This window comes from Saprolegnia parasitica (assembly GCF_000151545.1).
Source record: "Saprolegnia parasitica CBS 223.65 unplaced genomic scaffold supercont2.125, whole genome shotgun sequence".
NCBI lineage: Eukaryota > Oomycota > Saprolegniomycetes > Saprolegniales > Saprolegniaceae > Saprolegnia > Saprolegnia parasitica.
Genome location: NW_012156519.1, coordinates 58,089 through 85,725, shown reverse-complemented (window position 1 = coordinate 85,725; position 27,637 = coordinate 58,089). Strand labels below are relative to the sequence as shown.

The 27,637-nt window shown below is 61.7% G+C and overlaps 11 protein-coding genes across 11 annotated transcripts; 5 read left to right on the top strand and 6 right to left on the bottom strand.

The window, feature by feature from the left end:
* On the top strand, positions 1 to 282 carry SPRG_14373 (hypothetical protein; the record flags this gene model as incomplete). The annotated part of the gene is made up of 1 exon (XM_012353501.1): positions 1 to 282. The coding sequence occupies one exon, from the start codon at positions 1 to 3 to the stop codon at positions 280 to 282; it is 282 nt and encodes a 93-aa protein (XP_012208891.1).
* Positions 283 to 379: 97 nt separating this feature from the next.
* SPRG_14372 (hypothetical protein) lies at positions 380 to 1,186 on the bottom strand. The gene is made up of 4 exons (XM_012353500.1): positions 1,112 to 1,186; positions 963 to 1,060; positions 869 to 922; positions 380 to 823 (listed from the first exon to the last, which is right to left on the bottom strand). The coding sequence occupies exons 1-4, from the start codon at positions 1,143 to 1,145 to the stop codon at positions 455 to 457; spliced, it is 555 nt and encodes a 184-aa protein (XP_012208890.1). The 5' UTR covers positions 1,146 to 1,186; the 3' UTR covers positions 380 to 454.
* Positions 1,187 to 1,364: 178 nt separating this feature from the next.
* SPRG_14371 (hypothetical protein) lies at positions 1,365 to 3,024 on the bottom strand (the record flags this gene model as incomplete). Its single annotated transcript, XM_012353499.1, has 2 exons — positions 1,365 to 2,852; positions 2,905 to 3,024. 2 exons carry the CDS (start codon positions 3,022 to 3,024, stop codon positions 1,512 to 1,514), a joined length of 1,461 nt encoding a protein of 486 aa, XP_012208889.1. The 3' UTR covers positions 1,365 to 1,511.
* A 440-nt stretch (positions 3,025 to 3,464) lies between these two features.
* SPRG_14370 (hypothetical protein) lies at positions 3,465 to 8,290 on the top strand (the record flags this gene model as incomplete). The annotated part of the gene is made up of 7 exons (XM_012353498.1): positions 3,465 to 3,954; positions 4,002 to 5,855; positions 5,905 to 6,903; positions 6,953 to 7,095; positions 7,144 to 7,187; positions 7,243 to 8,076; positions 8,121 to 8,290. 7 exons carry the CDS (start codon positions 3,465 to 3,467, stop codon positions 8,236 to 8,238), a joined length of 4,482 nt encoding a protein of 1,493 aa, XP_012208888.1. The 3' UTR covers positions 8,239 to 8,290.
* Positions 8,291 to 12,123: 3,833 nt separating this feature from the next.
* Positions 12,124 to 16,457, top strand: SPRG_14369 (hypothetical protein). Its single transcript, XM_012353497.1, has 4 exons — positions 12,124 to 12,738; positions 12,787 to 13,030; positions 13,074 to 14,363; positions 14,408 to 16,457. Exons 1-4 carry the CDS (start codon positions 12,146 to 12,148, stop codon positions 16,403 to 16,405), a joined length of 4,125 nt encoding a protein of 1,374 aa, XP_012208887.1. The 5' UTR covers positions 12,124 to 12,145; the 3' UTR covers positions 16,406 to 16,457.
* Positions 16,458 to 16,848: 391 nt separating this feature from the next.
* On the bottom strand, positions 16,849 to 18,180 carry SPRG_14368 (hypothetical protein; the record flags this gene model as incomplete). Its single annotated transcript, XM_012353496.1, has 6 exons — positions 16,849 to 16,920; positions 17,016 to 17,300; positions 17,347 to 17,554; positions 17,602 to 17,690; positions 17,737 to 17,973; positions 18,022 to 18,180. The coding sequence occupies 6 exons, from the start codon at positions 18,178 to 18,180 to the stop codon at positions 16,849 to 16,851; spliced, it is 1,050 nt and encodes a 349-aa protein (XP_012208886.1).
* Positions 18,181 to 18,480: 300 nt separating this feature from the next.
* Positions 18,481 to 22,231, bottom strand: SPRG_14367 (hypothetical protein; the record flags this gene model as incomplete). The annotated part of the gene is made up of 17 exons (XM_012353495.1): positions 21,791 to 22,231; positions 21,653 to 21,742; positions 21,478 to 21,606; positions 21,287 to 21,427; positions 21,150 to 21,247; positions 20,783 to 21,101; positions 20,655 to 20,732; positions 20,507 to 20,608; positions 20,231 to 20,461; positions 20,116 to 20,205; positions 19,904 to 20,074; positions 19,733 to 19,813; positions 19,562 to 19,684; positions 19,228 to 19,517; positions 18,939 to 19,074; positions 18,680 to 18,892; positions 18,481 to 18,624 (listed from the first exon to the last, which is right to left on the bottom strand). The coding sequence occupies exons 1-17, from the start codon at positions 22,226 to 22,228 to the stop codon at positions 18,481 to 18,483; spliced, it is 2,874 nt and encodes a 957-aa protein (XP_012208885.1). The 5' UTR covers positions 22,229 to 22,231.
* A 59-nt stretch (positions 22,232 to 22,290) lies between these two features.
* On the bottom strand, positions 22,291 to 23,057 carry SPRG_14366 (hypothetical protein). The gene has a single exon (XM_012353494.1). It carries the CDS (start codon positions 23,039 to 23,041, stop codon positions 22,322 to 22,324), a length of 720 nt encoding a protein of 239 aa, XP_012208884.1. The 5' UTR covers positions 23,042 to 23,057; the 3' UTR covers positions 22,291 to 22,321.
* Positions 23,058 to 23,762: 705 nt separating this feature from the next.
* SPRG_14365 (30S ribosomal protein S21e) lies at positions 23,763 to 24,137 on the top strand. The gene has a single exon (XM_012353493.1). It carries the CDS (start codon positions 23,811 to 23,813, stop codon positions 24,048 to 24,050), a length of 240 nt encoding a protein of 79 aa, XP_012208883.1. The 5' UTR covers positions 23,763 to 23,810; the 3' UTR covers positions 24,051 to 24,137.
* Positions 24,138 to 24,335: 198 nt separating this feature from the next.
* SPRG_14364 (hypothetical protein) lies at positions 24,336 to 24,835 on the bottom strand. The gene is made up of 3 exons (XM_012353492.1): positions 24,764 to 24,835; positions 24,525 to 24,719; positions 24,336 to 24,469 (listed from the first exon to the last, which is right to left on the bottom strand). Exons 1-3 carry the CDS (start codon positions 24,812 to 24,814, stop codon positions 24,464 to 24,466), a joined length of 252 nt encoding a protein of 83 aa, XP_012208882.1. The 5' UTR covers positions 24,815 to 24,835; the 3' UTR covers positions 24,336 to 24,463.
* Positions 24,836 to 24,904: 69 nt separating this feature from the next.
* Positions 24,905 to 27,509, top strand: SPRG_14363 (hypothetical protein; the record flags this gene model as incomplete). The annotated part of the gene is made up of 6 exons (XM_012353491.1): positions 24,905 to 25,955; positions 25,997 to 26,730; positions 26,772 to 26,993; positions 27,035 to 27,250; positions 27,304 to 27,423; positions 27,471 to 27,509. The coding sequence occupies 6 exons, from the start codon at positions 24,905 to 24,907 to the stop codon at positions 27,507 to 27,509; spliced, it is 2,382 nt and encodes a 793-aa protein (XP_012208881.1).
* Between the last annotated feature and the right edge of the window lie 128 nt (positions 27,510 to 27,637).

Below are 27,637 nucleotides of genomic sequence, written 5' to 3'. Positions count from 1 at the left end.
ATGGCCTTCAAGCAGAGCGCGGGCGGGTACCTCACGGTCAAGGACAACCAGGTCGTGCACATGCACCCGAGCTGCGTCCTCGACGACAAGCCCGAGTGGGTCCTCTACAACGAGTTTGTGCTCACGTCCAAGAACTACATCCGCCTCAACACGCGCGTCAAGGGCGAGTGGCTCGTCGAGCTCGCGCCGCATTATTATGACCTCGAAAACTTCCCTGAGTGCGAAGCCAAGCGCGAACTGGAAGCTCTTTACCGCCGACTCCAGGCCAAGCTCAAGAAGTAAATCTAGACAACGACACGAGCGGAGCTACTAACATAAATTGGATTGTATTTCGAAAACCTAGTCCTACCCTTGTCACCAGCGAGGAGCAAGCACGAACTCGTCTGTAAGGGTCGGTATCGTTACCGATGTTAGATGTCTACTTCAAAGCAACGCGGAAGGAACGTGGTCGCTGCTACACGCCAACTGGAGTAGAGCTGGAGCCGCCGTTGGCCATCGCCGCCTGGTTGAAGGCGCGCATTTGGGCGTTGATGGCGTAGATTTCAGCGCGGCGACGCTGCTTTTGAGCGAGCGCGTGGTCGCGCTGGGCCTGTGCAAGTCGCTCGCGCTGGACGCGCGACTGCTCGGCCGCCTCTTTCTCTGTCTTTTCCGCCTGCTTGTACGTCACGATGCGCTCGAGGGACTTGATGCGCGCTTTGGACGGCGACACCTTGCTCGGCGACGGCACCTTGGTCACCACGGATGGCGCCACGTCGTGGGTTTGGTTGAGAGGGACGTCGCGCTGGACGTACGCCGACTGGACTCGCCGCTTCACGGTCACCTCCTGCGGAGTGGTTGGCCGACTGAAATGCTACACCCACACGCGCACCTTGGGTGTGCCAACGACGCGCGGGGTCACTTGTGGCAGGCGCGTCTGCGAGCCCTACGTACATGGTTGGCGGGGTCGAGAGCACGCAACCTACGTTGACCATCTTCTCGGACGGCGTCCGGCGCAATTGAAGCGGTGGCAGCGGGCTTGTCTCGATCGCGCCGAGGAGGGGCGGGTCTGCAGATGTAGGAGCTAGCAGCCGCAGAGATGAGCCCGAGCGCTACGCCATCTCGGTGGATGGACCTCCATCGATGGGCACGGCCGTCCCCACGGTCATCGCGGGACCTGTTGCAACCCCAAGTGGGATCGCTTTATTTTTGGCACGTCAAAAACAGGGATCGTTGAACCTGCTACAACAGCGTTAAACACGTTTTTACGTTTTACACGTTCTGGGCTGGGTGCCTGAAGCTGTCATCATTGCGTACACCTTGCCGCCTGCACGATACCATCCTCACAACCAACTTCACTCCACAAGGAGATGGAATGGCGGGGCTTCCTTTTGTAGCTCTGCAGTCCGTCTGGTGTTAAGAGCGGACGAGGGCAAAACTGGACTAATTGTAGTTAAACGTATCAGTTCAACCCTTTTTTGACACAACGCCATGCACGTCAAACACGCAGCGAGAGAGATAGGCCATGGAGGACCCTAAGCCTTTGACGACGGCGACGACGACGTGTCGCGCGTGCGTTCCTTGGCGTCGGCCGCGAGCTGGTCCCAGTCGAGGCGCGTGAGCCAGAAGAGGCCACCAGCAGCGACGCTCGTGACGCCGAGAAGCACGCCGAGCCAGAGCCCGGCAATGTCGCTCTGGTGGTAGAAGGCCAGGGCCGCGCCGAGCGGGATGCCGACGACGGCGTACGCGGCAAACGACATCTTGGCGCCGACGCTCTGGAGGCCGCAGCCCTGCAAGATCGCGAGGAGGGTCGTGAAGAGCGCGGTCGCGACCTGGAACGGCGCCGCCGTCAGAATCAGCCCCGACGCCAAGTGGCGCACGGTCGGGTCCTTCATGTACACGGCGAGGTAGAGGTCTTTGAAGATGCCCATGATGCAGCCAGCGAAAAGGCCGTAGGCCGCGGCGAGGCAAAGCACGAGGCGGGCGACGGTCTTGGCGCGCGGCGCGTCGTTCGCACCGAGAGCGTTCCCGACACGAATGCAGCCCGCGACCGCAAGCCCTTGCACGACGAGGCCAAAGCAGGCGACGAGGAGGTCGTAGCCAGCGCTGGCGCTGATGGCCGCGGCGCCGTCCGGGAGACGCCCGGCCAGGATCGTGATCGTGTACTTGGCGTACGCCATGCACATGGTGACAACGACGCCGGCGGCGCCGAGCGAGGCGAAGCTCGGGACAAGGCGCCACGCGGCGGGCAGGTCCCAGCCCTTCCAGTCTTGCGCAAAGAGGCCGGAATAGACAATGTAGCCAAAGAGAGCCGAGCACTTGAGCACTTCGGTGATGGCGCCGGCCGCGACGACGCCGACGATGCCGAGGGGCGTGTGGTACATGAGAACGTAGGCGGTCGAGATCATGCAGGCTTGGCCCGCGAGGTCGACAAAGACGAGCGGAAGGACTCGGTTCTGGCCCTGGATCCAATTCGCCTGGAGCACATAGAGCGCGTAGAAGGGAAGCGCGGGGATATTGAACCACATCATGCGCCCCGCGATCGCGGCCACGGACTCGACCTGCCCGAGAAAGACGAAAATGTGGCTGCACGAGAGCAGCAAGGCGACGAGCGGGAGGTACGCAATCGCGAGCACGAGGATGCCAGCTTGGAAGTAGAGCCCGATCTCCCATGGCTTGTTGGCGCCATGGGCCTGCGACGACATGGTCGACATGGCCGTCGAAATACCCGTCACGACCGAGCGCGCAGTGAGGCGATAGAAGAGCCCGCAGAGCGCCGAGGCTGCCATGAGCTCTTTGGACATGCCATGGTTCAAGTGCGAAATGAGCATCACGATGAGCACCTGCGGCGTCACGTCCACGATCTGCTGGAGCATCTACGACGCATGCACCATGAGGTTCTCGCTCAAGCTTGGTTGCGGAGCGTACGAGCGGAAGGCCGAGGCGGATCACATGCTTGATCTCGTCGCGCTGGACGCTCGTAGCATCGGCGGGCACGAGCGGCGTCGCTTCGTCCGGCGGTGGCACGGTCAGTGACACGGCAGACATCGGGCCTCTTGGAGCCAAAGGCCGAGTTATCCGGACAAGGTATGGATTGTCACCTACCGTTTTTTTCCAGACATTTTATCTTGTCTTGCACATTGTATGCGTTGTCTTGCTGTGGAAAATAACACTGATATTGTGCACACCATTTTAAAAGTATCAGAATAGTGTAAATGGGTGATCGCACGCAGGTCGTCGTCTCCTTTCATGGTATGGTGAGCGAAAGGGCAATTGCAGTAGTCTGCGCTCATCAATCGAGCTTGCTCAATGCATCGCATCAGTTGCAGAAGAAGCCGCTCGTGGTGCTTGGACGTGCCCACGTGCTTCACACTATTTCGCGTCTGTCAATGTCGCCGGTAGCATCCGGAGGCTGCCCAGAGGAAGGTGCACAAATGATTGCTAAAGCGGCTCTTCCTTCAAGTGGGCAAGCGAACGGGATCGCCACGATGCTGCTTTGTCGGTGGATAGCGCCTGCGCTGGTCCTTGCGGCCTCTGCCCTCGGCGCCGACGTCAATGACACGAGCCTCAACGCGACGCAGGTCGTCTCGCCCGCGGCTGCCTGCCCGCTCCTCCTCTGCGATCCGATCGCATCGTCGCCAGCAGCGTGCGTCGTCGCAGCGCCCATCACGTTCGAGTGCTACGACGCGCCGCTGCTGTGCAACTGGGAGTCGCCGCGCGACGTGGTGCTGAACGCGGCCATCTCGATGACGTCCAACAGCACGACGTGCGACGTCGAGGTCGTCTGGCGCATCGCTGGGAGCGCCCACTTTACCGAGAACGCGTCGATCGCGGTCACGACGCTCAATCTCTTTGCAGACGACTTTCACATGTCTAGCGATGGCATCCTCTTCGCCGAGCACAAGATGACCATATCGGTCGAGAAACAGCTGCGCATCGACCAAGACGCGTCGCTTGTCGCTGGTGGCGAAGAACCTGGTACGTGCTTCTCCTCCTACCTCTTTCCTGAAGCGTATTGCGCGTAGGCAAGTCGGGCGGGCACGTCAACATGTCGGCGTCGTCGCTCATCTTGCACGGATCCATCAAGGCGTCGGGCGGTGACGGGCAGTGCGTCGACGGCGTTTGCTTGGCCGGTGGTTCTGGTGGCCAGGTCACGCTCATTTACAACTCCATCGCGGAGGAAATTGGCCACATTTACGTCTCGGGCGGCGCGAATCCCCTCACGCTCTCGTCGCAAGTCGCGTCGTACAGCGGCAGCCGCGACGACCTCGACGACTCGATCGTGCTGCCCGTGTGCCTCACGGGCGCGGCCGGGCGCCTCTTGCGCATCCACACGTCGACCAACGGCACGCGTGACGGCGTCCTCCTCATCTCGAACGCGTTCAACTCGATGGACTACTTTGGCGACCTCTTGCCGCTGAGCAAGGTGCGCTGCGCGGTGACGCCACTGACTCTAGCCGAGATTGACCCGAGTGTCAAGTCGGTGACGCTCGAGGCCGAGGCGCTCGTGCACTTCGAAGACAGCGCGTCGTGGGGGCTGCACGGCGACTCGGAGCTCATCCTCGAAGACGCGACGCTGGTCGTCAAGTCGAACGCGATCCTCTCGGTGCTCGTCAAGCAGCTCGTGGTCCGGGGCACGTCGACGTTTGTGGCGCCGCACGGCTTGCACGTTTCGGCGGCGATCGTGTCGATCGACTTTGGCGCCCAAATGCACCTCGGGTACTCTGCCACGTCGACGATCCTCGCCTCGGACGGCATCCACATTGACGGCAACATTACGAGCAACGTGGCGGCGGCCGTGTGGACCAACACGGACCCGACGGGGCAGCTCATTCTCGAGAGCAAGCGAGACCTCGTCATCTCGGGGTACGTGTCGATGCCGACGGTGTACGCGGCGGCCGACGCGGCGCTCATCGTGTCGGGCGAGCTCGAGTCGCGCAAGCGCATGAACAAGACGGACCCCGTCGAGTATCAGCTCTGCTCGAGCATGCACTCGGCGGCCAGCATTTTGAGCAACTATACGATCTCACTCTTTAGCGGCGGTCCGATTGTCCTCGGCGCAGAAGCCAAGCCTGGCGCACTCACTGGCGCCGCCTTGCTTCTCTGCACCGACCACGCCGTCACGGTCGGCTCCAACTTTCGCTTGTCGTCGAGCGGATTTGGGTACCCGGCCAACCACGGGTACGGCCACGGCGACTGCTCCCACGCGCTCGGGTCGGGCGGTGGCTACGGCGGCAACGGAGCCGACTCGTTTGTGACGCGGCGCCGGCAGTCGAAGCCAATTTCCATGGCCATCGGCGGCCTTTCGTACGGCACCCGCCCGAGCACGGGTCTTCTAGGGTCGGGCGGCGGCTGCGACGGCGGCGGTGCGGGTGGTGGTGTCATTGTCCTCGGCGCCCACCATCTCAACTTGAACGGCACGATTGCCGCCGACGGTATGAGCGGCAACAACGGTGCCGGTGGCGGCTCGGGGGGCTTTGTCAGTCTTGTCGTACCCAACGGACTCAGCGGACACGGGTCGCTGTCCGCCTCGGGCGGTAACGCGTCCTGCGCAGACGAGCGCTTGACGGTCAACACGTCGCAGACGCTCTGCGGCGGTGGCGGCGGCGGCGGCCGACTGCGTCTCCAAGGCTGCACCGACTTTACAGAGTGCGCCAACGAGTTTTCTGGCGAGTACCACGTGCAGGGCGGTAGCAGCGACACGAAGCTACCGGCACCGATCGGGAGCATTGGGACGTACTTTGGTTTTCCGTGTCCACCGGGGTACGGCGGCCTCCTGTGCCGCGCCTGCCCTATCGGAACGTTCAAGGAAGAACGTGGCAGCGACGAGTGCATCCCGTGCCGCAACGCGCCGCCCGACTCGCATTACACCCTGACGGGTGCGCTTTTACACGTACATGTATCGAGGTATCCATCCCATCGAGATAGGCGAAACCTCGACCGAGTGCACGTGGTCGTGCGACCCGGGGTACACGGGGTTGCACTGCCTCTCGCCCCTCGAAGACTTTTTCGAGATGTTTGGCGGTAAGCTCGTCGTCGGCGTCATTGCGCTTCTGCTCCTCTTGATCATCGTCGCCGTCGGCTACATCTTCAAGCGGGACCCGTACGTCAAGTACCGCACCGGTGGCGAGACGGACCATCTGCTCGTGATTCCGCCGGCCAAGCGTCCGTGGTACTCGCTGCGCTGCTGCCGCATCGGCCACTGGATCTGGCCGCGCGTCGGGTACCCCAAGCTCCAGGAGCGCGACTTGAAGGACCACATTGCGCGACTGTACTTTTCGGGCAACAACACGCAGGAGGCGCCGCTGCTGCTGCGGACGACCGTCCCGTCGATGCTGGAACCGGTGCTCAATAAGGAGGCGTTTGCGGCGCTCGCCGTGCAGATCAACAAGACGCTGGCCTTCTCCACGAGCGGCAGCATCCTCTACACGCTCGTGCGCTGGCTCTGCTACCCGTTCGCGTCCGACGTCCTTCTCTACCGCCGGCACAAAAAGTTCAATGCGCTCAAGCGGCTCTTGGCCAAGTACGACCACGCGTGCATGCAGGGTCCTCGGGCCCGCGCGCTCCTCAACGCGGTCAAGGTCGGCTACAGCCACGACTACTCGCTCGCGTACCTCGAGCTCCTCCACAAGGAGTACAGCAGCTCGTCGTGCGTGCCCAAGTCGGGGTGGCTCGTCGGGAAGCCCCGTCTGCCACTCGTGCTGCTCTTTGCCGGCCTCGGCAGCTACGAGTCGCCGCTGTGCTTGGACCCGAACGACCTCCTCGTGCGGTCGCTGCCGCAAGCGCCAGAGCTCGACGCGTTCATCGACGACCAGTGGATCGAAGTTGTCGCCGAACTCAACGCGCTGTTGCGGATCGTCGACACGAGCGACGACGCCGAGTGCGCTCTGCGTCTCCAGGCCGTCGCCGACTTTTGCCACGACCAAGGTGCGGTCGATGATGAGGCAACGGCTCAGAGCTGAACGCGTGGTTTTAGGCATCAAGCGGTCCCTCGGGGGTCTCCAGATGGCCCTTGGCCGGTTCTACCCCCACGGCGACGCCAAGCTCGGCTTCCAATGGGGTCTCTTTCTGACTACGACCAAGTACGAAGCCGCCAAGTATGCGTCGGCCAACGACCAGGTACGTACATATCACGCAAGGGAAAAGGGATGCGAGATGGGAACCTAGATGAAGACGCAGCAGGCGCGGCGGCACGACTACTCGGCGCTGCCGTACCCCCATGACGACCGCAACAGCAGTGGGAAGCGCAAGTCGGCGCACCAATAGCAGCATTCGCGAAGCGGCGCTCTCAAGTCCACGGACGCTGGCGCAGGCCGCTGCGTTGACGGCGCCAACCACTCTGTATGGCAACACGAGCAGTGGTACCAACTCGACGAGCTCCACCATGCCGCTTGGCAGCAGTAGCGCTGGTGGCAGTCCCGCAGTGCGCGTCGCCGATTACGTCGGCGCAATCGACGAGTCGCTCCCGATCCCAGGAGTCATAATGAGCAGCGCCGACTTTCAGCAGCACGCGATGCACGTCATGGAGAAGGAGACGACGTCGCTCCGGCACCGGCTCTGGGCGCGCGTCAAGCCCGCGAACGTGGCCAAGCCGCCCGACACGTCGTTCCACGGCTGGGGCGTGTTTGTCTCACTCATTGTGCTCGTCGTCGCGGACCTCGTCACGACGATGGGCATGCTCGTGAACCTCAAGTGCGTCGAGAACGGAACCGAGGTCCCAGCGTGCACGAAATCGGTGGTCTATCCCGTCTTGCTGGTCTACCCGCTCGCGATTCTGATTGCGCCCGTGACTGGCATCATCTCGCTGGCCATGGGGTCGGCGCCCTTTGCGCGCAAGTACGCGCTCTGGAACTCGTGCTCGCTCCTCAACGTGCTCGTGGCCATCGTCATCTGCTATGTCAAATCCGACAAGCTCGTGGCGCTGTACGTGACGCGCCCGCTGCCGCTTCTGCCCGTGACGCTGCTGCTGCTCAAGGCCGGCGAGGCGATCGTGGTCAACATTTACATTGCCGACATGGAGTCGAACCGGCGTCGGCGCGGGTGGCGCGGCCTCATGAAGCGGCGCGACTCGGACACGTCGTCGCCGCCGGATTCGCCCTAGTAAGCTGTCTCTTGAAGTGTGGGTTCACTGACTCGTTTTGTAGCAACTCGCCGGTGCAGAACCGACCGGATGCGCTCTTGTTCATGCCGACGTTCAAGGAGCCGAGTAGCGACGCCAAGGCACGGTATGGGTCGACACACCACCATTTCGGTAGCATTTAGCTTGTCGCCTGTTAAGCAATGCACAATATGCAACTCGAAAGACGGAAGGCAGCTCAACCGTAGTCCTAAGGCATGCTTTTGTTTTCGAACTTGCAGCTCGGTTGGACGTATAGAGATAATACCTTGCGATGCAGATCCACACAAGAAAAAGTAGTTTGCGGCGGTAGTTTGTCATTTGGTGCGTCCGTAATGATGCAGTCATAGGCTCTCGGAGAGGGTGAATTGGGATGCCAAAGCAGAACGAGGTAGATGGACCGCGGGTGTGTGGGATTATAAATAACAGAAGCCACGACGACGTATAGAGGACGGCGAGTTCGACAACTTGTGTTGCACTGCGTCCTATACCTCGTGGAACGGCGCCGTGTTGGTATCCCAGATGCTCGGATATGCGGCGCAGGAGCGAAGACTTGCAAGCACCGAGTAGAGTTCGTCGTCGGGGCGCGCGGGCACGACGTTCGGGCAGCTCGCAGGGATCGAAAAGTAGTCGCGGGCGAGCTTGGCGAGGCGCGGAAAGCTCGACTGGTTAGCCTTCCACCACGCGATCGGATCCGAGGCCGCGTCAAAAGGCAGCGGCGGAAACTCCCAATACACGTCGATTTCGTGCTGCACCTTGGTCTTGTCGACACTCGCGAGGCCGAAGAAAGACGCCATCGCCTTGGCCAATTGGCCGCCGCCGGCTGTTTCGTCCTTGAGGTTGACCTCCATCGACGACGGGCTGGGTGGCAGCGGCTCGGTCGAGACGTCGACGACGGCTTCGCACGCCGCCTGGAGCGCATCGCGCGCTTGGAGCTTCACACTGGGCGTCAAGAATGGCATTTGCTTGAAGCGTGGGTCCAGCATCGCGCAGGAAATGCCGAGTTCGTGCGGCGACGGGTCGCGCATGAGCGCAAACGCAATCGCAGAGACGAGCGCCGCCTGCACCTTGGAGACGATGGCGCCGGCGACGGTGCATTTTTGCACGAGCCCGCGGAGGTTCTCGAGCACGGGCACGACGACGCCGTACGTGGCCTCTGGCGACAGCATCGACTCGGCCGTCTCGAACGGCAAAAGGAGTGCGACGAGGCCGTCGAGCTGGCTCTTGTCGGCCGCAAGGAGGTCGAGGACGGCGCCGTCTGTCTGCGCAGCCACGAGCTTGAGCATCTCGAGCGTTTGGCGCCACGGCGAGAGCAGAAGGACTTCTCGCGCGCCGAGGATCGCGGCGGCGGCGGCCGCCTTGTCGAGGAGCGCAGTGGCGTGCGAGAGACCCGAAGCGACGATGGTTGCAAGCAGGTGCGAGAGCGACGGCAGCACGATCGCGCTACCCATGGGCAGAAGGCTCGTGAGGAGCCCGACGAGGCGCTCGGAAGACGCGAGGAACACTTGGACGCGGCCCTGGACGGCGGGAACAACGCTGTAAAGGCGAGAGAGGAGCGCCATGAGCTGCGAGACGTGGAGGCCGCACGGAAAGGTCTCAACGAGCAGTAGCACGCGAAAGGTAGCGAAGTTCTTGTCGACCCAGTGCAGCGTCGTCGCGACCGAGACAACGCCGTTCTCGCCTCGCTCCTCGAGCGACAGCGTCAGATGCAAGGCGTCGGACGCGATGAGGCGCCCGATGGAGTCGCAGCACACCTTGTATTGATCCTCCAGCAGTTGGATCGCATGCTGCTTGGTGAGACCGTGGGGCACGACGGCTTGAAAGAGCGGCGATTGCAACAGTCGCAGCGGCAGCGCTTCGTGCAGCAAGAGGAGAAGAAGGCTCCACGAGGCCGGTTTCTTGGTCGACTGTCGAGACGACGCCTTTACGAGGCGGCGCGTGACGCCCTGGAAGAGCGCATCGGACGTTGGCGTGATGCTGCGCTGGGGCGTCGACGCTTGCGACTGCGGTGGCGACGGTGCCGAGCTTAACGGTGTGTTGGGCTGCGTCGATGCGGACGTGAGCGCATCTTCCGAGATCTGGTGCTTCCGGTTGAGGTGCAAGCTCATGTTGCTCGTGCCACCCGAGTACTTGTAGCGTCCTTGGTGGCCGTCGGCTTCGCAGTGGTTGCACTGGACGTAGCCGAGGCCATCGAGCGCGTCCGTGTGCGTGAGCGTGAAGTGCTCCCAGACCCAGCTGCGGCTCTTGCGCTTCTTGCGGCTCTCCGCCGGGACCATGGGCGGCGTCGTGTCGATGGGCCGAGGAAGGTTCATGCTGCTCCTCAGTGTTTGGTTGGGAAGCCCTGGCTTTCGACGAGGTTTCGACGAGGAGCCAATCAGGAGCCCCGACGCCGCCATCGTATTGCTGGTGCCATCGATCTGATTGGCTAAAATCCGATGAATTACACACCCTTATTGGACGACATAGCCGCCGACGTCCACGAAAGACGCGTCGTTTTCTCTGCGAGCGACTGCAGGCAGCGGGACCCACGACTTAAACTTCCTCATGTGTTTACACAGGTCGCTAGAAGCAGCGACGCAGTTGTCGCGAACCAAAATGCAAGAAAAAGTGGCGCCGTACATTGAATCGCCAACTACTTGGTTCATCATCAAACAGTTTTGCGCAGTGACGAGTCGATCGAGCTGTTATAATCGTTCTAGCGTACAATGCGATATCATATTGATCGCAATTCCTCGACCCCAAGCCTTTGCTGGTCCCTCGTCGTGGGTAAAGCGGAAGTGCTCTACATAATATAGTACAGTACCTCCATACCCCGAGCCCCCGCCCGAGCCCTAACCGTGGCGCCCGACTCGATCACAAACGTCGCATCGGCGGCTTCAGCACTGACCAACCGTAGCGCCGAAATGCGAACTATCAATTGCCGGTGAGCTTTATTGGTGGCAGGGCTTGGAGAACGGTTGCTTTCTTTCGGGTTTTGCGTGGCGCACTGCCACTTGGCCATGCGATGGTTCGTGTTGCACAGCACCGGGCTGACAGCGTGACGAAAGATGGGCAATGGCGTCCTTATGGGCCTCCCAGATATGAGTTGTCAGGCTCGACGCGGTGGCCTGCAAGAGGTCGCTGGTACATTGCAAGTGCGACCGCAGCAGATTCCGTAAGGGAGTCTGCGCGCATTGCGGTTGGAGGTGCGAAACGAATGTTATCCGGTCAAAACCATATCTTTATCCGGACACGCGCAGCCTCAGGAGCATCCGTGACAAGAGCTGATGGCCTTACTATGTCACGTGAAGAGCTACTAGGCTGGAATTCCTACCGCGTGACATGGGATCGATCGTCAACGTTGTGCTCGTGGGTCGTTCAGTCCATTTGTGAGGACAACTGCAGTAGCTGTAGTTGTGCATGAGAGTCAATCCAGTGGCGACACAGATGCGGCTGCAACCGAGCGCTTGGGCGAATTCGGATCACTTTGTTCGTTCTCAACCTGTAGGACGCATCCTCGTAAGCTCGCAAAAAGGAGCTCCGCCTTGCACGTTGCAGGATGCGATGAGGCACATCAACCACTCTGGTGACCGAGCGACGCAGTCATGTATTGCTCGAGGCGACTGCAAGCATCAGTTAATGGGCGTTAATGATGGTCGTCGCCGAGGAAGAATCGCCTCTGTACATCGTCGACCCTCTGCCGACAAAGGTGACGACGCCGCCCATGCGTATGAGCGAAAGATGCATGAAGACGTCCCAAGGCACCGGGTTGATGCTAATGTCATGGGACGTGCAAGCGCCAGGATGATGGTGCGGCGTCTGGGACAAGGCGTCATCCACGCCTTGCGCTTGTCGCGGCCACCGCATCGCAGTACGCGGGTCGTCTTTCTTTGGGATGTAGCAGCACGATCGGCTGCGCAGACCTTCGCGGCTGGCCCATGCCATGGAGCGTCCAGCGGACGCGTCGCAGCATGGACTTGGCCATGGGGCAACCACGCAAAATCCGGATAAGAGTATCCGGCGGCGACTTTTTCTTGGGGTTGCCCACAACCGAGCCAACGACCAAGGACGAAGATGGGGATCCCGCGCTTCTTCCGCTGGGTGAGCGAGCGCTACCCGCAGATCAACCAGCGCATCAGCGACGTCTCGCTGCTGCCCGAGTTCGACAACCTGTACCTCGACCTCAATGGCATCATCCACCAGTGCACGCACCCGAACGACCAAGAGGTCTGCGAAGAGCTCGGCGACCCGCAGCAGATCCCGGCCATCTTTGCCTACATCGACCGCATCGTGAGCCAAATCGTCAAGCCCAAGAAGCTGCTCTTCCTCGCCGTCGATGGCGTCGCGCCTCGCGCGAAGCTCAACCAGCAGCGCTCGCGTCGCTTCCGCGCCGGCATGGAGCTCCACGAGAAGAACTTGTCGCTCCAGCGCGACGGCGACGACGACGAAACCGGGCCGCCGGCTGTGCTGTTTGACTCAAACTGCATCACGCCCGGCACCGAGTTCATGTACCGCCTTTCACTGCATCTCCAGTACTTCATCCGAAAGAAGCTCAAGGAAGACCCGGCATGGCGCAACCTTACGGTGCTCTTCTCCGGGCAGGAAGTCCCTGGTGAGGGCGAGCACAAGATTGTCGAGTACATTCGCCGCACCAAGATGCAGCCCGGGTACGTTGTAGGTACTTTGCTCATGGATTAAAACAACTTCACGACTAGGTACCCGCCGAACGTTCGCCATTGCATGTACGGCTCGGACGCCGATCTCATGCTCCTTGGCATCATGACGCACGAGCCTCACTTTACGCTGCTCCGCGAAGTCGTCGACTTTTCCGGCGGTCGCCGGTCGCCCAAGGACGAAAACACCAAGAAGATCGTTGCCCGGCAGACCAAGGAGCTCGAGTGGCAGCTTGTGCACCTCTCGGTCTTTCGCGAGTACCTCGACATTGAGCTGCGCGCCGACGTACGTTGCGCTGCCGTCTTCTCTGCTTAGAATCCTTTGGTAGGTGCCGTGGTACGACACGGAGCGGGCGCTGGACGACTTTATCTTTTTGACGTTTCTGCTCGGAAACGATTTCATTCCGCACAGCCCGACGCTCGACATTTCGGAAGATGCGATTGCGCTTCTTCTGGAGCTGTACCGGTCCAAGCTGCCGACGTGGGGCGATTACCTCACGAACGGCGGCGCCTTGACGCATCCGTCGCACCTCGAAGATCTCTGCCGCACGATCGGCGCCATGGAAGAGGACATCCTCACGCACCGCGCCGACGAAGACCGCAAGCGCCAGCAGCGCAGCCGGTATGGCCGCGCGCCTGTCGAGAAACCGATTGTTGTCGACACGGACGAGCTGGACGAAGAAGACGCGTTCGCGGCCGAGCTCTTGGCGGCGATCGAAGGGCCGCCGACAGACGTGCACGCGGAGATGGCGGTGCTGTCGGGGTCGCCCGAGTTTCAAGCCACCAAGTGGGCCTACTACAAGAGCAAGTTTGGTGTCGCCGACAACCGCCCGGACTTGCTCCGCCACGTGAAAGTCGCGTACGTCGAGGCGCTCGTGTGGTGCCTCGGCTACTACTTCCAGGGCGTCCCGTCCTGGTCGTGGTTTTACCCGTTCCACTACTCACCCATGCTCTCGGACCTCACGGACATTGCCGACATTGTGTCGGAGCTCTACTTGGAGAAAGGCACGCCGTTTCTGCCGTTCCAGCAGCTCCTCTCGACGCTGCCGCCGACGAGCGCAACGCTCGTGCCGGCGCCGTACCAGCAGCTCATGACGGACCCTGCGTCGCCGATCGCGCACTTTTACCCGATGAAGTTTGAGATCGACATGGACGGGAAGCGCAATCCGTGGGAAGGCGTGAACGTGCTTCCGTTCATTGACGCAACGGCGCTGCTCGAGGCCATTGAGATGTATTGCCCAAACGACCGCCTTACGGACGCCGAGCGCGCGCGCAACACGCCAGGCGTCGCGTACCGCTTCACGTTCGACGAAGGCAACTCGGAGACGCTGCCGTCGACGCTGCCGTCCGTCTTCCCGGACGTCCCGCTCTGCCACTCGAAGCGCGAAGTGTACACGCTCCCGCCGCTCATCAACTTTGACTCGTCGCTCGTCGACGGCGTCACGATGCCCATTGCGGGCTTTCCGTCGTTGCACTCGCTGCCACTCGAGGCGTCGTACCTCGCGGCCATCGGCGTCAACTGCTTTGGTATGAGCTCCAAGAAGAGGACGATGGTGCTCCAGATTGCCGACGCCAACGAGCCGACGCTCGAGCAGGCCCAGGCGCTCTTGGGAACGACGGTACGACTCGAATGCCGTAGCAGGTGAATCATTTCTTGTCTTAGGTGCATGTCAACTACCCCAACATGCACGAGGCGCTCGTTGTCGCCGTGAGCTCGGTAGACGGCATCGTCCGGCGCAACGGCGACGACGGTTCCGTGGACATGCGCAGCTTTACCGACGCCGAGGTGCGGACGTTTACGAAATCGGCGTCGATCGAAGCGCAACGGTACCTCAACGGCCGCGCGATCCCCGGCACGGGCGGTGTGCGCATCGGAACCATCCGTGCGTTCTTGCACGTGCGCCCGCTCCAGGGCATGGTCACGGACCGTGTCTCTGGTGCGACGACCAAGCTCTTTGGCGACGATGAAGTCCAGATCCCGTTCCAGTTGGCCACGACGTCGCTGCCGACCGTCGACGCGCGGTTTGTTGAAACACCGGCGCTCTCGCACGTCGAGCGATTCCCGCTGCAAACGCCGGTGCTCCTGCTGGCCGACGGCGCCCGCGGTGTCGTCGTGGGGCATCAAGACGACGGCACGGTCGACGTGAACGTAGAGACCTTGACGCCCGAGCCGCCGTTTGGGTATGCGATCGCCGAGGCCATCGCCGACAAGTTTTTCCCGAGCCATGTCGTGAGTCAGCGCCTCGGCATTACGCCGTCGACGCTCGGGCGCGTCACGGGCTCGCTGCTCGTCAACCCCGGCCGGTATGATATTGGCTTGAACATCAAGTACAAGAAGGAGCTCATGCTGCCGGGCTACTGCCGCTACGAGCCCAAGGCCCGCGACGACCGTCCAGTGTGGGGCTCGGGCGACTCGGTGGCCATCGTCGGCAGCGACGCGGTCTCTGCGTCCGCGGTCGTCGAAGGTGCGTGGGAGTACAGCGACAAGGCGTTCCACCTCCTCCTCGCGTTCCAGCGCAAGTTTCCCCGCGTGTTTGCCGCCGTCGAGAGCCTTCCGTACGCCGCCACGTACGACGGCGCGACGTTTTTGAACGTGGCGCCAGCGCTGGTCAAGCCACAACTGGAGGCCATTCGGACGTACCTCGGCCAGTTGGACATTGCGACGATGCCGCTCGTGCCCGTGACGTCGACGACGCTCTCGGCGGCTGCGGTTCGTGCGATCGAAAAGGCCGGTGAAATCCGCGCGACGCAGTCGGCGGCGACCTCCAAGACGACGGTGAACGTGCCCACGTCGGCCATCTTCCGCCCGGTGGGCTCCAACTACGATCTCTCGGCCTCGCTTGTGGGCGCTGGCGTGACGCCCGTGCTTGGCGACCGCGTCGTGAACCTCGCCGCCCGCAGTGTGCCGTTTGGCCTCAAAGGCACGGTCGTCGCGACGCACGCTGTGAGCGGCTGCGTCGAAGTCGTTTTTGACACGACGTTTAGCGGCGGATCCAGCCTCCATGGGCTCTGTGCGCCGCACCGTGGCAAGCTCGTGCCGTGGTCGGCCATGCTCCGCATCTCGACGAAGCCGGGCTCGCCGCCGACCGCGCTTCCGAGTCCGAAGCCCAGAGCCAAGCCGGTGCCGAAAGCCAGGGTCAGCCCAACGGCGACGACGGGTGCCGCGCCGACGGACAAGCTCAGTCCGCCGACCAAGGCCAAGGCCAAGCCCCAAAAGACGCCCAAGGCTCAGGAGAAGGGTGTGCCGCAGCTGGCTAAGCAGCCGCCGGCCCCGCCGTCCACAGACAAGATGTCGCAGCTTATCCACAAGTGGGCGGCCGAGGAGGAGCAGAAGAAGAGCACTATGAACCGCGACTTGACGGCAGCGCCCGCGTCGTCGATGGCGCACTACTTCCAGCAGCTTCAGCAGGCCCGCCCCGAGCCGACGCCCAAGCCCACGCTCTTGCAGCCGACGGCTGCGCCGTTCCAGCCGCCGTTGCCGCCACAGCCGCCGCTTCCGCCGTCGCCTGCGTACCAGCAGCCGCCCGCGTATGTGGCTCCACCGCCGCAACCAGCGTACGCGCCGCCGCGCACCCCCGCCGTCGTGACGTCTGCGTCGGGTTTGCTCTTGCCCGCGCAAGTGCTTCGCTCCAAGTTTAACCAGCCGGCGGCGAAAGAGTAAAGCACTCCGCCGAGTTTGAATTCGTAAAGACAAGAAGTGGTTGTGGGACGATCGATATTCTGTATGCATGAGTTTTACGGAGAGACTAGCGATTGATCGCCGAGAAGAAAGTCTTGGACGGTAGACGCTGCGGCGGGGCCACGAGACTCTGGCGCATGGAGCTACGGGGCACGACAATGTGACTGGGTCGCGGCAGGCGCATCGACGTTCGCGTCTAGGTAGCTTCGTGGTATCTCACGTCGCGTTCAGGGACCACACACCTCGTGGGACGACTGACGGAGCGTCTCGGCCGTTGGGTTTTGCAAGAACCGAGCGATCGACGCGCGCTTCGTCGTGACGGCTGGCTCGGCCAGTCTCGGCGGCAACGCGCTTGGAGACACGGGCGGTACGGGCGCCGGTGGTGGCGCAGGAGACTCTTGAGGGCGAACAAACCTACAGTGTGCTTAGCAGCCACGCGCGATGTGACGAATGCAACTGTGGAGGCGCGTGCAGCAGAGCCGTGTACGTCTGATGCGCTGCGAACGTCATCCAAACCACCGAGAGACTCGACGACCACGCGCAGTGCACCTACGTCAACGCTGTTGCATCGACCGAGAAAAGGGTTCCGCACCTGCGTCGGCGCGTCGGCTGCCGGCGTCTGTAAAAACTTGGTTGGTGTCAGTCGCTTGTCCGTCGCGCCAAGAACGACCGCGTCGGCGGCCACGGACTCGCTCGGCACCATGGCCACGGACCCGAGGTCGCCCCAGATGTACACCACCGACGTGGGCAACGCTGCTTTCGCCGACACGACGGCGACAGAGCCGTGTAGCCCCGCCGTCAGCGCTATCACCGCAAGTCCGTCCAGGGCACGAAGCCGAGTCGGCGCAAAGCGATCGCGAAGGTCGCCGAGCCCGAGCTATGTCGTCGCTGGCACCTTCGTCAAGCGTACAGATGGTGGGTACCTGGCCTCTGGCGTTGTGACCCCAGGCAAATGTGTGCCCGCAGCGTGAGAGGGCCAGCACATGGTGGGCGCCGCAGCTCACGGAGGCCACCATGACGGGCTTGGCTGCAATCGACACGGCCAACGCAGTCGGTGTCGCGACGTGTGTTACGTGGTCACCGAGACCGAGTTCGCCGTGGGTGCCTTGGCCCCACGCAAATAGCGTGCCTCTAACAAAGCATAGCATCGTTGGCCGAGTGCAGTGCTCATCGAGTACCCAGCGCTGAGCGCGACCGAGAAGCAGCTGCCGGCACCGACGGCGACGAACCGCGTGGGTGGCGACACTTTCTGAGGCAAGCGTCCCATCTACGACACGGTTTCAAGGATGGTACCACGGATCAATGCATCCTACCGAGTGACCCCAGCCGTAAATCGCACCGGTTTCGAGAAGCGCGACAGTGTGGGCGTCCCCGGCTGCGATGGCCACAACTCGGCGCTGCGAGACGGGCACGCGCGTCGGCGCCGATGCCACTTGGAGATGCCCGAGGCCGAGCTGGCCGTGCTTGTTGCCACCCCACGCGTAGACACTCCCGTTGGCACACAACGCGACGGCATGGTCTTGGCCGACCGCCAGCGACGTCACTGATGCCTGAAGCCAAGGCATTTGAATCGTCGCGAGGACGTGGATAACTCGTACCTCGAGAAGTGTTCGGGGAATGGCCCCGGCTTTCGTCGCCCCCAGTTGCCCCTTGTCGTTCCAACCGACGCTGAAGAGTTGTCCTTGCGCCGACAAGAATATCGAGTGGGCTTCGCCGACGCCGATGGCCACGATTGGCTTGCCCGCCTGGCGCTGCATCCGAGGACGTGAGCGCTGCTACAATCCGCGACAGACATACCTCAATGTCGGCCCACCGAGCTGCCCACGAGGGTTTGTAAATGCGCGACACGTCGGTCGTAGCTCCGAAGGCCACAACCACGTTGCGGGCCGCCTACAGCGCCGCCTTGAATCTCAAGCATCGGCAAAGACGCGAGATACAGGTTGCTTGCGCCACCGTGACGCGTTCACTCGCGAGAGCGCACTGCTTTCTTGGGCCACTTGGCTGCGCAGGCGCGCGGAGGTTTCGGCAGCCATGGCGGCAAGCGCATTTCGGTGCAGCTACGTGCATGTGCAAGTCGAGGCATGGACGCGTCGTCGCACCTCATTGCGAACGAGGAAGCCGCGGGCAGCTGCTTGAATCTTGAGGCGCATGGCCAGTGTCGTGATTGCTGCTCTGCGTTGTGCCACCCGTCGGCTCCAACGCTACACGAAAATCGATTCGGGTCGCCGTCAAGGTCGTACTAGTAGTACAATTTACCTGGAGGGTAGTCGCTGCGCGGCGGGCGCGTTGGAAGAACGACGTCGCGTGGAGCATGCGCGTCCACGACTGCAGCTTTTGCGCGGCCGCGAGTGTCACGCGGATGCGCCGCTTGATACTCAGAATGTGCATCACCATGGCCATGTCCTGGCGCACCCGAAAGCCCCGGTAGAGTGCTTGCACCCGGAGAGCGAGCACGAGTAGGAGCAGTGGCTACAATCCGTGTGTCCCATCCACATGTACAAGCACGTGCGCTTACCGGAAGGGAGGACGACCGCGGTCGCTGCGCACTTGGCGATACCGCGGCGACGACAACCGCAGGCTCCATCGACTGAGGTGGCTCCGTCGACGGGCTCGACGGCGTTGGCAGCGCAATGGTTGGTGGTGGCGTGCTGCTAGGTGGCGCCGATGACTTGCCAACGGATGGAAATGCAGCCACTGGTACAGTCGCACTCGGTGATGGAGTAAGACTTAATGGTGACACAACACCGCATTGTGAGGAAGCAACTGCGGGGGGCTCTGCAATACCCAGAGGCGATGTTTCCGACGCTCGGGGCTCGGCCACGGGCAGGGTCATTGTCGGAGGCAGAGGCATCACAGGCGCCGCATCGACGGGGGACTCGGGCAACGGCAGGTGCGTCGCGTCATCGACGATCGACTGCTTGGAGTTGCGGCGTACCGACTTGCGCGGTGTGCGCCGGGCCTTCCACGCCTCGTAGCGCGACTGTATCGGGCGACGGGTGCGGCGCTTGTATGCTCGCCACGTCGTCGCAATCGTCATGACGGCCGCACGCAGCACGCGGAAGCGCACTCGGACGAAGTGGCCGCGCCAGCGTTTCTAGCTCATCGGACTCAGCGTCTTTCAAGAGCCCGAGGCAGCACCTGCAGCAGCGTCGCGTCGTGATCGACGACGGCCTGCAACGTCGCTTGCATCGACTCGATCGCGTCGACCCCAGCCTTGCGCAAAAAGAGGAACCGGTCACCGAGTTGCACTGTCTCGGAGCGCTACGCTGAACGATCAACACCAAAGGTCGTGCAAGTGAATGAGCCAACCGGCAGAGTCGCCATCTCTGCGTGTTGCCAGAGGCGGTCGAGAAGCCCTTCGCAGCGATGCCGCAGGTCCGTCGGTGGCACCTAATCGGGCTTAATGGTTGATCGGCAACCTCATGCGTGTACCTACGCAGGCAAAATCAGCGGAGGCTTCAATAGAACGACGGCACGCACCGCCAAAGGCTTGAGGAAGCGTTCCAGACACGCAAATTGGCTTAAAAACTCGGGAAACGTCGTGCGGTAGCAGTAGCCGGTCTGACGAAGTCGCACGACGTCCAGAATGCCGAGGCGCTCAAGCTGATCGGCCACGACCGCCGCATCAAACGTACCAGGCGTCCGCGACGGCTACGACTCGTTAGCTGTTGCGTGCAATGCAGAAGGGCTACCTGAAGGCACTTGATGAAGTGGGGCTCCGTGCGGCACAGCGAAATACAGAGCCGCTCAATGTCGGCGCTAAATTTGCTGGCCAGCGTCACCTAGCGCCACATGAGAGACACCGACGAGATTCCGGAGAGACCGGCGCCGGCGCAGGCTCAGGGGGCTGCTGAGCGCCGCAGCGATGCACGCCTGGACGATGGGGACGAGGTTCTTGGGCACGTCGCTCTTGTTGTCGCGCACGAACGACCTCGCGTCGTACACGACGTCGCCGCCCGTGTGCCGCACGATGAAGTGGTCGGGTGCGCTGCCGACGCGGGCGAACTTAGCGTGGTCGCCAAAGACGGCCTCCAGTTTCTACGCCTCCGGTAGGAGGGCACGTACATCGAGGGAAAGTAGTACCGTGATGAAGGCAGCCGAGTCGGCGCCGTGGCGCTGCGCGGACGTGTGTTCGAGGATGCTCAAAAGACACTGCGGCTGCTTGTCGAGCAGGTCGAGGACGCTCTACGATGCTACATTTGAATGCGAGCAAGCGCACGGTCGAGCGCACTTGGTTGTCGTGGAAGACGAGCGACGGCGCCGCGATCTTCTCGGCGGCGTAAATGCGCTGCTCGAGCTTGAACGTAAACTACGCAGCAATAGCTGTGTCATCCGATGATGCCACGCGGGCGACGATACTTGGACGAAGAACTGGTGCAGCTTCTCGCTGGCATAGTGTCGGCAGAGCTGGACGAGTCCATGGGACGTTGACGGCGCCAAATCCAGACCGAAGAGGTCGCACACTTCAATCGACTTGGTGCTCGACGTCGCACTGGGCGGGCCAAGATTCTGGTTCAAGCGACGCGCGAGACTCAAGACAAGGTGCTTGTACAAGCCTTGGGCAAGGGCGTGGGCTGCAACGACAAGCGGCGGCTCCTGCGACGGATGCAGACAGAGCTCGCCCGCGAGAGATCCTTTTGGCAGCTCCAAGAGCATCTCGATTGCCGCCACGTCCGCCCTAGCAGCCGCCAAGATAACGTCCGCGTCATGAGTAGCATACACGTACGCGTCGCCATCCAGCGCGAGGTTGCCGAGCAGCAAGATGGCCGCGAGGACACGCAGGATACCTTCGACGCAAGCGATGCCGCAGGCCTCGAGCGCCGCCTACGCAGTGTGAGCGCAACGCATCGCCAAGGGTATTACTCTCGTGTCTTGGAGTCGGCCATGCGGCGCGCCCGTTGGAACGAACGCATACGTCGGGTGTAGCAAGTGCAGCGCTATCTTCTCCGTCGGCGAGAGGTCGTGCACGAGCTGGTGTAAGATATCGAACGTGCCCTCGCTCTCCTACCGAGCGAGCGTTCTCTGTGAGAGCTAAGTGCATTTGGTGGCCATACCGGGCACGCCGTGATGCGCGTGGCGTCAACGAGGTAGCACTCGGTCGCACACCCGACGAGGCAGCCGTCGTCGTCAAAGAGCACTTTGGTCGACTTGCCAAAGCGGGACGCCGTCGCATTTCCGGTCGTCTACCAAGCAGACGTTGAGATCGTACATCTCGCAGCGTCGTCGTACGCGAGCGGAGCCGAACGCGTCGAGGATGACGATGGACGCGGTGAGCGGCAACACGCGTTCTCGCTGCGACGCGACGGTCTCGCCAAGGTGCTAGAAATGGAAATGGACGTCGGCGCCGAGAGAGAAGACAAGACGTACGGCAAGGACGGTGCGCGCGACGGACGACTTGCCGGCGCCGCTGTCGCCCGAGATGAGGATCGTTTGGTGCTTCCGCCCGAACGGCGTGCGCAGCTGCTGTAGCGCAGCGTCTACAAGCGCAAGCAGAGCCCGCGGTGGCTGCGCCATTGGCTTCGCTGGGCGCAGCGCCACAAGCACCGAATGACCCGCGAACGTCACGTGTTCGCCCATTTCGAAGCGCCGCTGTAATGCATCGAGCACTGCGGGCTCGTGAGCGTGCGCCAAGCTCGTGAGGTCCTCGGGGACGTCGGCCTCGGCGCCGTCGAGCGGCCATGTCGCCGTTGTGGATAGCGGGAGAGCCACGGACGGGCGCATGTCAGTACGAACGACGTCGCCGTCCAGCGTCGCCGGCACGTACAGACGGCAACCAACCTCCGGGTTCTTGACCCACACGCGCATGGGCTAAAAAGTGCAACACTGGGCCAAGGAGTTTCGCGCGAAACCAACTGGGCCATTGGGACGCCATCGTCACAGATGATGAAGTTAATAGCATTAGCATTGGGTCCTCTGCTTCTTCTTGGGCTGCGGCCCATCTTGGTCGTCATCGCTCTCTTCGGCCTGCTTGGTCTCTTCTTCGCCGTCGCTTTCGTCCGCCTGCTTTGTCTCCTCCTCGTGTGCTTCCTTCGTCTCTTCTTCATCTCCGACGTCTGAGCGGTCGTCGTCTTCCTTGGGCGCCCACACAGCGCCGGCGGTGGCTTCGTTACGGCGCTCACGCATGATTTGGATTGCAGCGAGGTGCTGGCCGTACTTGTTGCCAAAGATGTTGTGATAGCCCGCGGGCCCCGAGGCGCAGCCGCGGCAGCCCGAGTGACGCTCTTGCACGAGCTGGCCGTCGGCGAGCTGCTGGCGGGGCACGCGGCAAATGCTCACGGTGCCATAGTTGTAGTTTTTCGGGTTGATCGCAAACGTGCTGCAGAGGCGCTCGTAGCCCGGCTTCTTCCACTTGGCGATCAAGTTGGCGTCTGCAAGCTTCATGCGCAGGCAGTAGTCGTACACCTCCTTGGAGATCTTCTCGTACTTGTAGTACATGTCGTAGACGTAGCGGCTGCGCTGCCAGTTGATCTGGTGGATCGGCCAGAGCACTTCGCACTTGCGGAGACCGTCGTGCGGGTCGTTCATGCGCTCACGCAGCTCGCTTTCGAGTGCGTCCATGACCGGCGCGAGGTACTCGTAGCCCGGCGGCGCCCGGCCCTTCTTCGTGAGGCGCGACATCGACCAGCTTCCGTAGTTGTGCCAACCGTACGCTGCGAATGTATATAGTGTTATAATACGATTATAGTGTGATATCAACCGTCGGATCCTTCGTCGTACACTTACCTGTACTAGCTCTCCGTCATGGGGTCGAGTTGATTTATCATCACTCAAAGTGCTACTACGAGGGCTTCAAGTCCCGAAGATATCTATCCATCAATGGGGCATGGCTGCGGTCCACTGTCCACCTACGCAACGCAAATGAACCCTCTCGATGAGACTTGGTATTGGGCTGCTGTAGGGATTATCCACTGTACTGCTGCATGCAGCGTCTGGGTTGTTCAAGTACAGTGCTCGCTCGCCAACTAGGAGCAACCATCCTGCAAGTCGCTAAGGTCACACAAGGCGACTTGTCACTTGCACGATGCATGAGCCTTGGTCTTCCGGTCTCATTGATTCTACTACACACAATGTGTTCGCTCGATGTGTTTCGTGGCGGTGGCCTTTGGAACAGCGCCGTTCACTTCAACTTGACGACTCTAACGACCTACACTAATTCTCTGTGGGCAACAAATACTGCCTGGTCTTGAGTCCGGAGAGAATTCCGGAGCTGGCCAAGTGGCATATCAAAATCAAGTAAAAACGGTTGGTGAAAGGACGGCCGGTGCCAGAGAGGCACTTGGTTTTTGTATGCCTGGCAGGTAACGTACACACTGGTTGGTTGGGAGCCAGCAGCAAGGCTGGGGATTTGGGCTATAAAAATCACTTGTGAATTTACAACCTTTTCAACATGCAAAACTCGGCTGGCCAGAACATCGACCTCTACATCCCGCGCAAGTGCTCGTGGACGAACCGCATCCTCGCGGCCAAGGACCACGCTTCGGTGCAGATCGCCGTCGCCCAGGTCGATGCCAACGGTGTCTACACCGGCCACAACGACGTCTACGCGCTCGCCGGCTACATCCGCAACAAGGGTGAGGGCGACCACGCCTTGACCGAATTGGCCCGCCGCGCCGAGGAGAAGAACTAAACTCCCTCTCTGCTTCGTAACACCATGCAAATGCAAGTCTGCTATTTCGGGTTGTACTTCCTATCTATTCGATGTAATACACACACATCAAGTCCATTCGTCTCGCCTCGCGCCAACATGGCACCGCCAGCACGGGTCTAAACAAAGTACATGTATCGACTATGGGCTGGTCTATGTGGTCGCCGCGGCGTCAACTCGAGAGCCTGACCTAATCCTTCTAGTTGCTGCTGGTGCGTCTCTGCTGTCGTGCAAGAGCCGATGGGTGCAAGTGCGTCACGAAACGAAGGGCGTACTCAAGTAGATCGTAGATTACGACGCAGCCATTATCGGGAACGATGTTGGGTTGTGTAGTTGAACGTTGCCGGGCACAAGTACAGGCTGTCGTCGTGTGGTCTTCCCGAAGGATCGGCGGCTTAGCCCTACAAAGCGGCGAGGATGAGCACCACTACGTAGGCCGTATCGTCGTCGTCATACCCGCTGGCCGCGCTGCTGAATGGCACCCGACACAATCTTCATCGTGTCAATGTATCGCTCGACGCAGAGCGAGAGGCACTGCTGCTGCTTGTTGTCGAGGCGGTCCTGCGGGCGCGTAATGCACTTGTTAAAGCACTTCTCCTGGAGCGCCTTGGTCAGCTCCTGCATGGCCTGCTGCTGGACTTCCATGCGCACCTACGAAGCTTATGAGCAGCTGCCATCGCCATGGCGCTACAGACTTGTGCGATGATCTCATCCTTCTGCTGCGACGTCAGGTTGCGCTCGTCCATGCTTGCTACAATTCGTTGTCTTCCAACCAAACACCCTTTCGAGTCCGGATACATACTGTATTATCCGGAAACGCGGTTAGCGATCTTGCGATGAAGGACCTGGCGGCGCAGGTCGTCGGCGCCGTGCACGAAGAGACTCTCGACGCCGAGCTCTTGGCCGCGGTGGCCGCTGCCGCCCACGCGCGTCCGGACGCCGTCCCTCTCTTCTTCCAAGACGTCGCTCACATGCTTGCGTTTGGCCATCCGTCGTCGAGCAGCAGCTCCGAGTCCGACTCGGACAACGACGCATCATCCTCGGGCTCGGAGCCCGAGACCATCGGCACAGCGAGCTGCATCGACATCGAGTGTGCGCTGAACGAAGCGCAGGTCGTCGTGCTCCTGCAGTATGCGCTGCCGATTTTGACCTCGTCCTGTCTCGCGCCGCACGTGTCGTCCTGGGGCACCTTGGCCCTGCTGTGGTGTGAGCACGGCACGTCGCTGGCTCTGCACGAGCTGCTGAAGCCGTTTCTCCAGAGCGTGTGTCGGTGCCAGGCCTCGGACACGACGCTGCGCGGTCCGCTCGTGCTAGACCGGCTCGTCGCCCAAGTGCTTCGACTCACGTCGCCCGAGCAGACGACCGGCTATGCGGTGCTCCTGAGTCTTCTGCAAAACATCCCCGGGGCCGTCTTTGCAGCAATGAACGCGTGCGTGGCCACTGCAGCAGCCCGCGTCGCCGTCGTTCTCGGCTGCCTCGCGACACGAAGCGTATTTCCCACGGCGACGTTCTACGCAAGCCCGCTCTGGCCCGCAATGTTGCACGCTGTCAAAGCCAGCAAGAGCGTAGAGACACTTGTCCCGTGTCTATGGCTGCTCACCACGCTGCTTCCATCGCTCTCCAAGGCCGAAGAAAACGTAGCCCGCGTGTTGCAAGCGCTGCGCCACGCGGTCGAATTGTGTGCGCCGGCGACCGACGAGAGCGCGACGCCGAATGGCGTCGTCGACCTCTTCTCGACAGCGCAGTGGCCGCTTCTCACTGAAGATGCCATGAACGCGTGCATTTCCCCGACGCCGGGGCGTCCGTGGCGCGTCACTGCCGTCGACGTCGTCTGCACACCCGGAACAAGCCGCCTTCAGTCGCTGCGTCTCACGACCCGGGATCTCGGTACAATGCAGTCGTATATGGGAGTGTGACAGATATGGTAGGGAACGGCGAGGTCACTTGCCACGGGATTGGCGTCGAGGATGAATTCTTGCCGACGCAGACGGTGGCCTTTGCCTCCGACGAGGTCCTCACGGCCATGGATGTTGGCACGGACGCAAGTGGTGCCGTCTGCGGTCTCAGATGTACAACTACGCACCGCACGTACGATTGGCTCGGCCTTGCGTCGACGTCGGCGCGTCGGTGGGCCGGCGGCGACGAGATCATCGGTGTGAGTGCTTTTGTCCATGCCGATGGCCTCTGGCGCCTCCATGCGATCGCGTCTGGCCCAACCCCGCAGGCGCTGACGTACATTTCCGGTATCTTTCAACACGTATACGCGGCCAATCCGTGGGCGTGCGTGGACTTTCTTCGCGACGAGACCACGGCGGCGTCGACGCCACTGCTGCGCGCCCTGTGTCTCCAAGTCCGACTCCACCCGGGTCTGGTATCATCGTCGCCTATCGAAGAGAGAGACGTGGCCATTTGTGCTGCGTGGGTCTCGGACCCGTACCTCACACAGTTCCAGGACGCGGTTGGCACTCGGCAGGTCGAGGCCATGCAGAGGCTGCAGCATAAGCTACTCGACAGCGACTACACTGCCAAGGAGGCGACGACACAGCTCCATTTGCAGGTCGAGAAGGACACGGTGGCGGCTCTTCACGACCGTCTTCACGCCCAGTCGGCGACGATCCAGGCGTACGAAGAGAAGCATATCAAGATGCACCAAGCGCTCCAGGTAGCACGTCTGCGATACGCTCTGGCTCAGCGGCGTCGTAGCTTCGGCTGGCGCAGTATGCCCTCGAGTGCAAACTCCTCAAAGAAAACAACTTGACGCTGCGCCACGAAGTGCAGACGCTCGAAGCCGCGCTCTCGCGAACCGAAGCCGCTCTTCAGCACGCGACGGCCCAAAGCATCGCGCTGCTGGGCGAGAACGAGCATCAATCGGCACAGCTTGCAAGCTCAAGCGCAACTGCAGACAAGTGCGCGAGTCTGGAGCGCGTACGTTCGATGAGCCGCAACGTATTGACATGGAGCTGTAGCAAATCGCCGAGTGGCGCGAGTACCACGCGACGGTGCTCGAAAGCGAACGTGACGCGCGCGCGGCGGAGCGCGAAGAGCTGATTGCGATGTACGAGGAGAAGCTCTTCAAGGCGCGGGATCGCATTGAAGCGCCGCCGAAGCCAAGTAGTGGCTTGGAAAACCCGGCTGAGGACCGCAGCCGCATCCTCGAGCTCGAAAAACTGCTCAAGCAAAAGGTTTCTTCTGTCCACGCGCCCGCATCTCGCTGCAAAGAGGTGGTCTCTGCTAGGAGCAAGGGGCGCAAGCGCTCCGGGCGATGCTCGAGCGCCAGCAAAGCGTGTCCGAAGAGATGCTCAAGGCCGTCAACCGCAAGTATGACAACGTCAAAGCCATCAACCTTGCGCTACAGGTAGACCCGATTGACAGTTCTACAGTGGGCACATGCGAGATCGACAGAGGCGCGCGCTTGGCCGATCGTCCGGCCTTGGGAGCTAATGGCGATGGATGTATGTCGTATCGATAGTAGAGTAGTAGTATTGATGATTCATTGTCCGTGCATCGAAGCCTGCGACTTACTGCGACCGGATGTTGTACTTGGCTTGCCACGCGTTGGCCGCGGCTTC

Excerpts from the sequence above, each read along its gene's own strand:
- SPRG_14372 (XM_012353500.1), bottom strand. The coding sequence starts at position 1,145 with ATGACCGTGGGGACGGCCGTGCCCATCGATGGAG. Across the intron at positions 923-962 it reads CGTCCGAGAAGATGGTCAAC|GGCTCGCAGACGCGCCTGCC; the intron begins GTAGGTTGCGTG and ends CCATGTACGTAG. Across the intron at positions 824-868 it reads GCGTCGTTGGCACACCCAAG|GAGGTGACCGTGAAGCGGCG; the intron begins GTGCGCGTGTGG and ends ACCACTCCGCAG.
- SPRG_14369 (XM_012353497.1), top strand. The coding sequence starts at position 12,146 with ATGGGGATCCCGCGCTTCTTCCGCTGGGTGAGCGAGCGCTACCCGCAG. Across the intron at positions 12,739-12,786 it reads CGCACCAAGATGCAGCCCGG|GTACCCGCCGAACGTTCGCC; the intron begins GTACGTTGTAGG and ends CTTCACGACTAG. Across the intron at positions 14,364-14,407 it reads AGGCGCTCTTGGGAACGACG|GTGCATGTCAACTACCCCAA; the intron begins GTACGACTCGAA and ends TTCTTGTCTTAG.
- SPRG_14366 (XM_012353494.1), bottom strand. The coding sequence starts at position 23,041 with ATGTCGCGCCTCACGAAGAAGGGCCGGGCGCCGCCGGGCTACGAGTAC.
- SPRG_14365 (XM_012353493.1), top strand. The coding sequence starts at position 23,811 with ATGCAAAACTCGGCTGGCCAGAACATCGACCTCTACATCCCGCGCAAG.
- SPRG_14364 (XM_012353492.1), bottom strand. The coding sequence starts at position 24,814 with ATGGACGAGCGCAACCTGACGTCGCAGCAGAAGGATGAGATCATCGCA. Across the intron at positions 24,720-24,763 it reads AGGATGAGATCATCGCACAA|GTGCGCATGGAAGTCCAGCA; the intron begins GTCTGTAGCGCC and ends TAAGCTTCGTAG.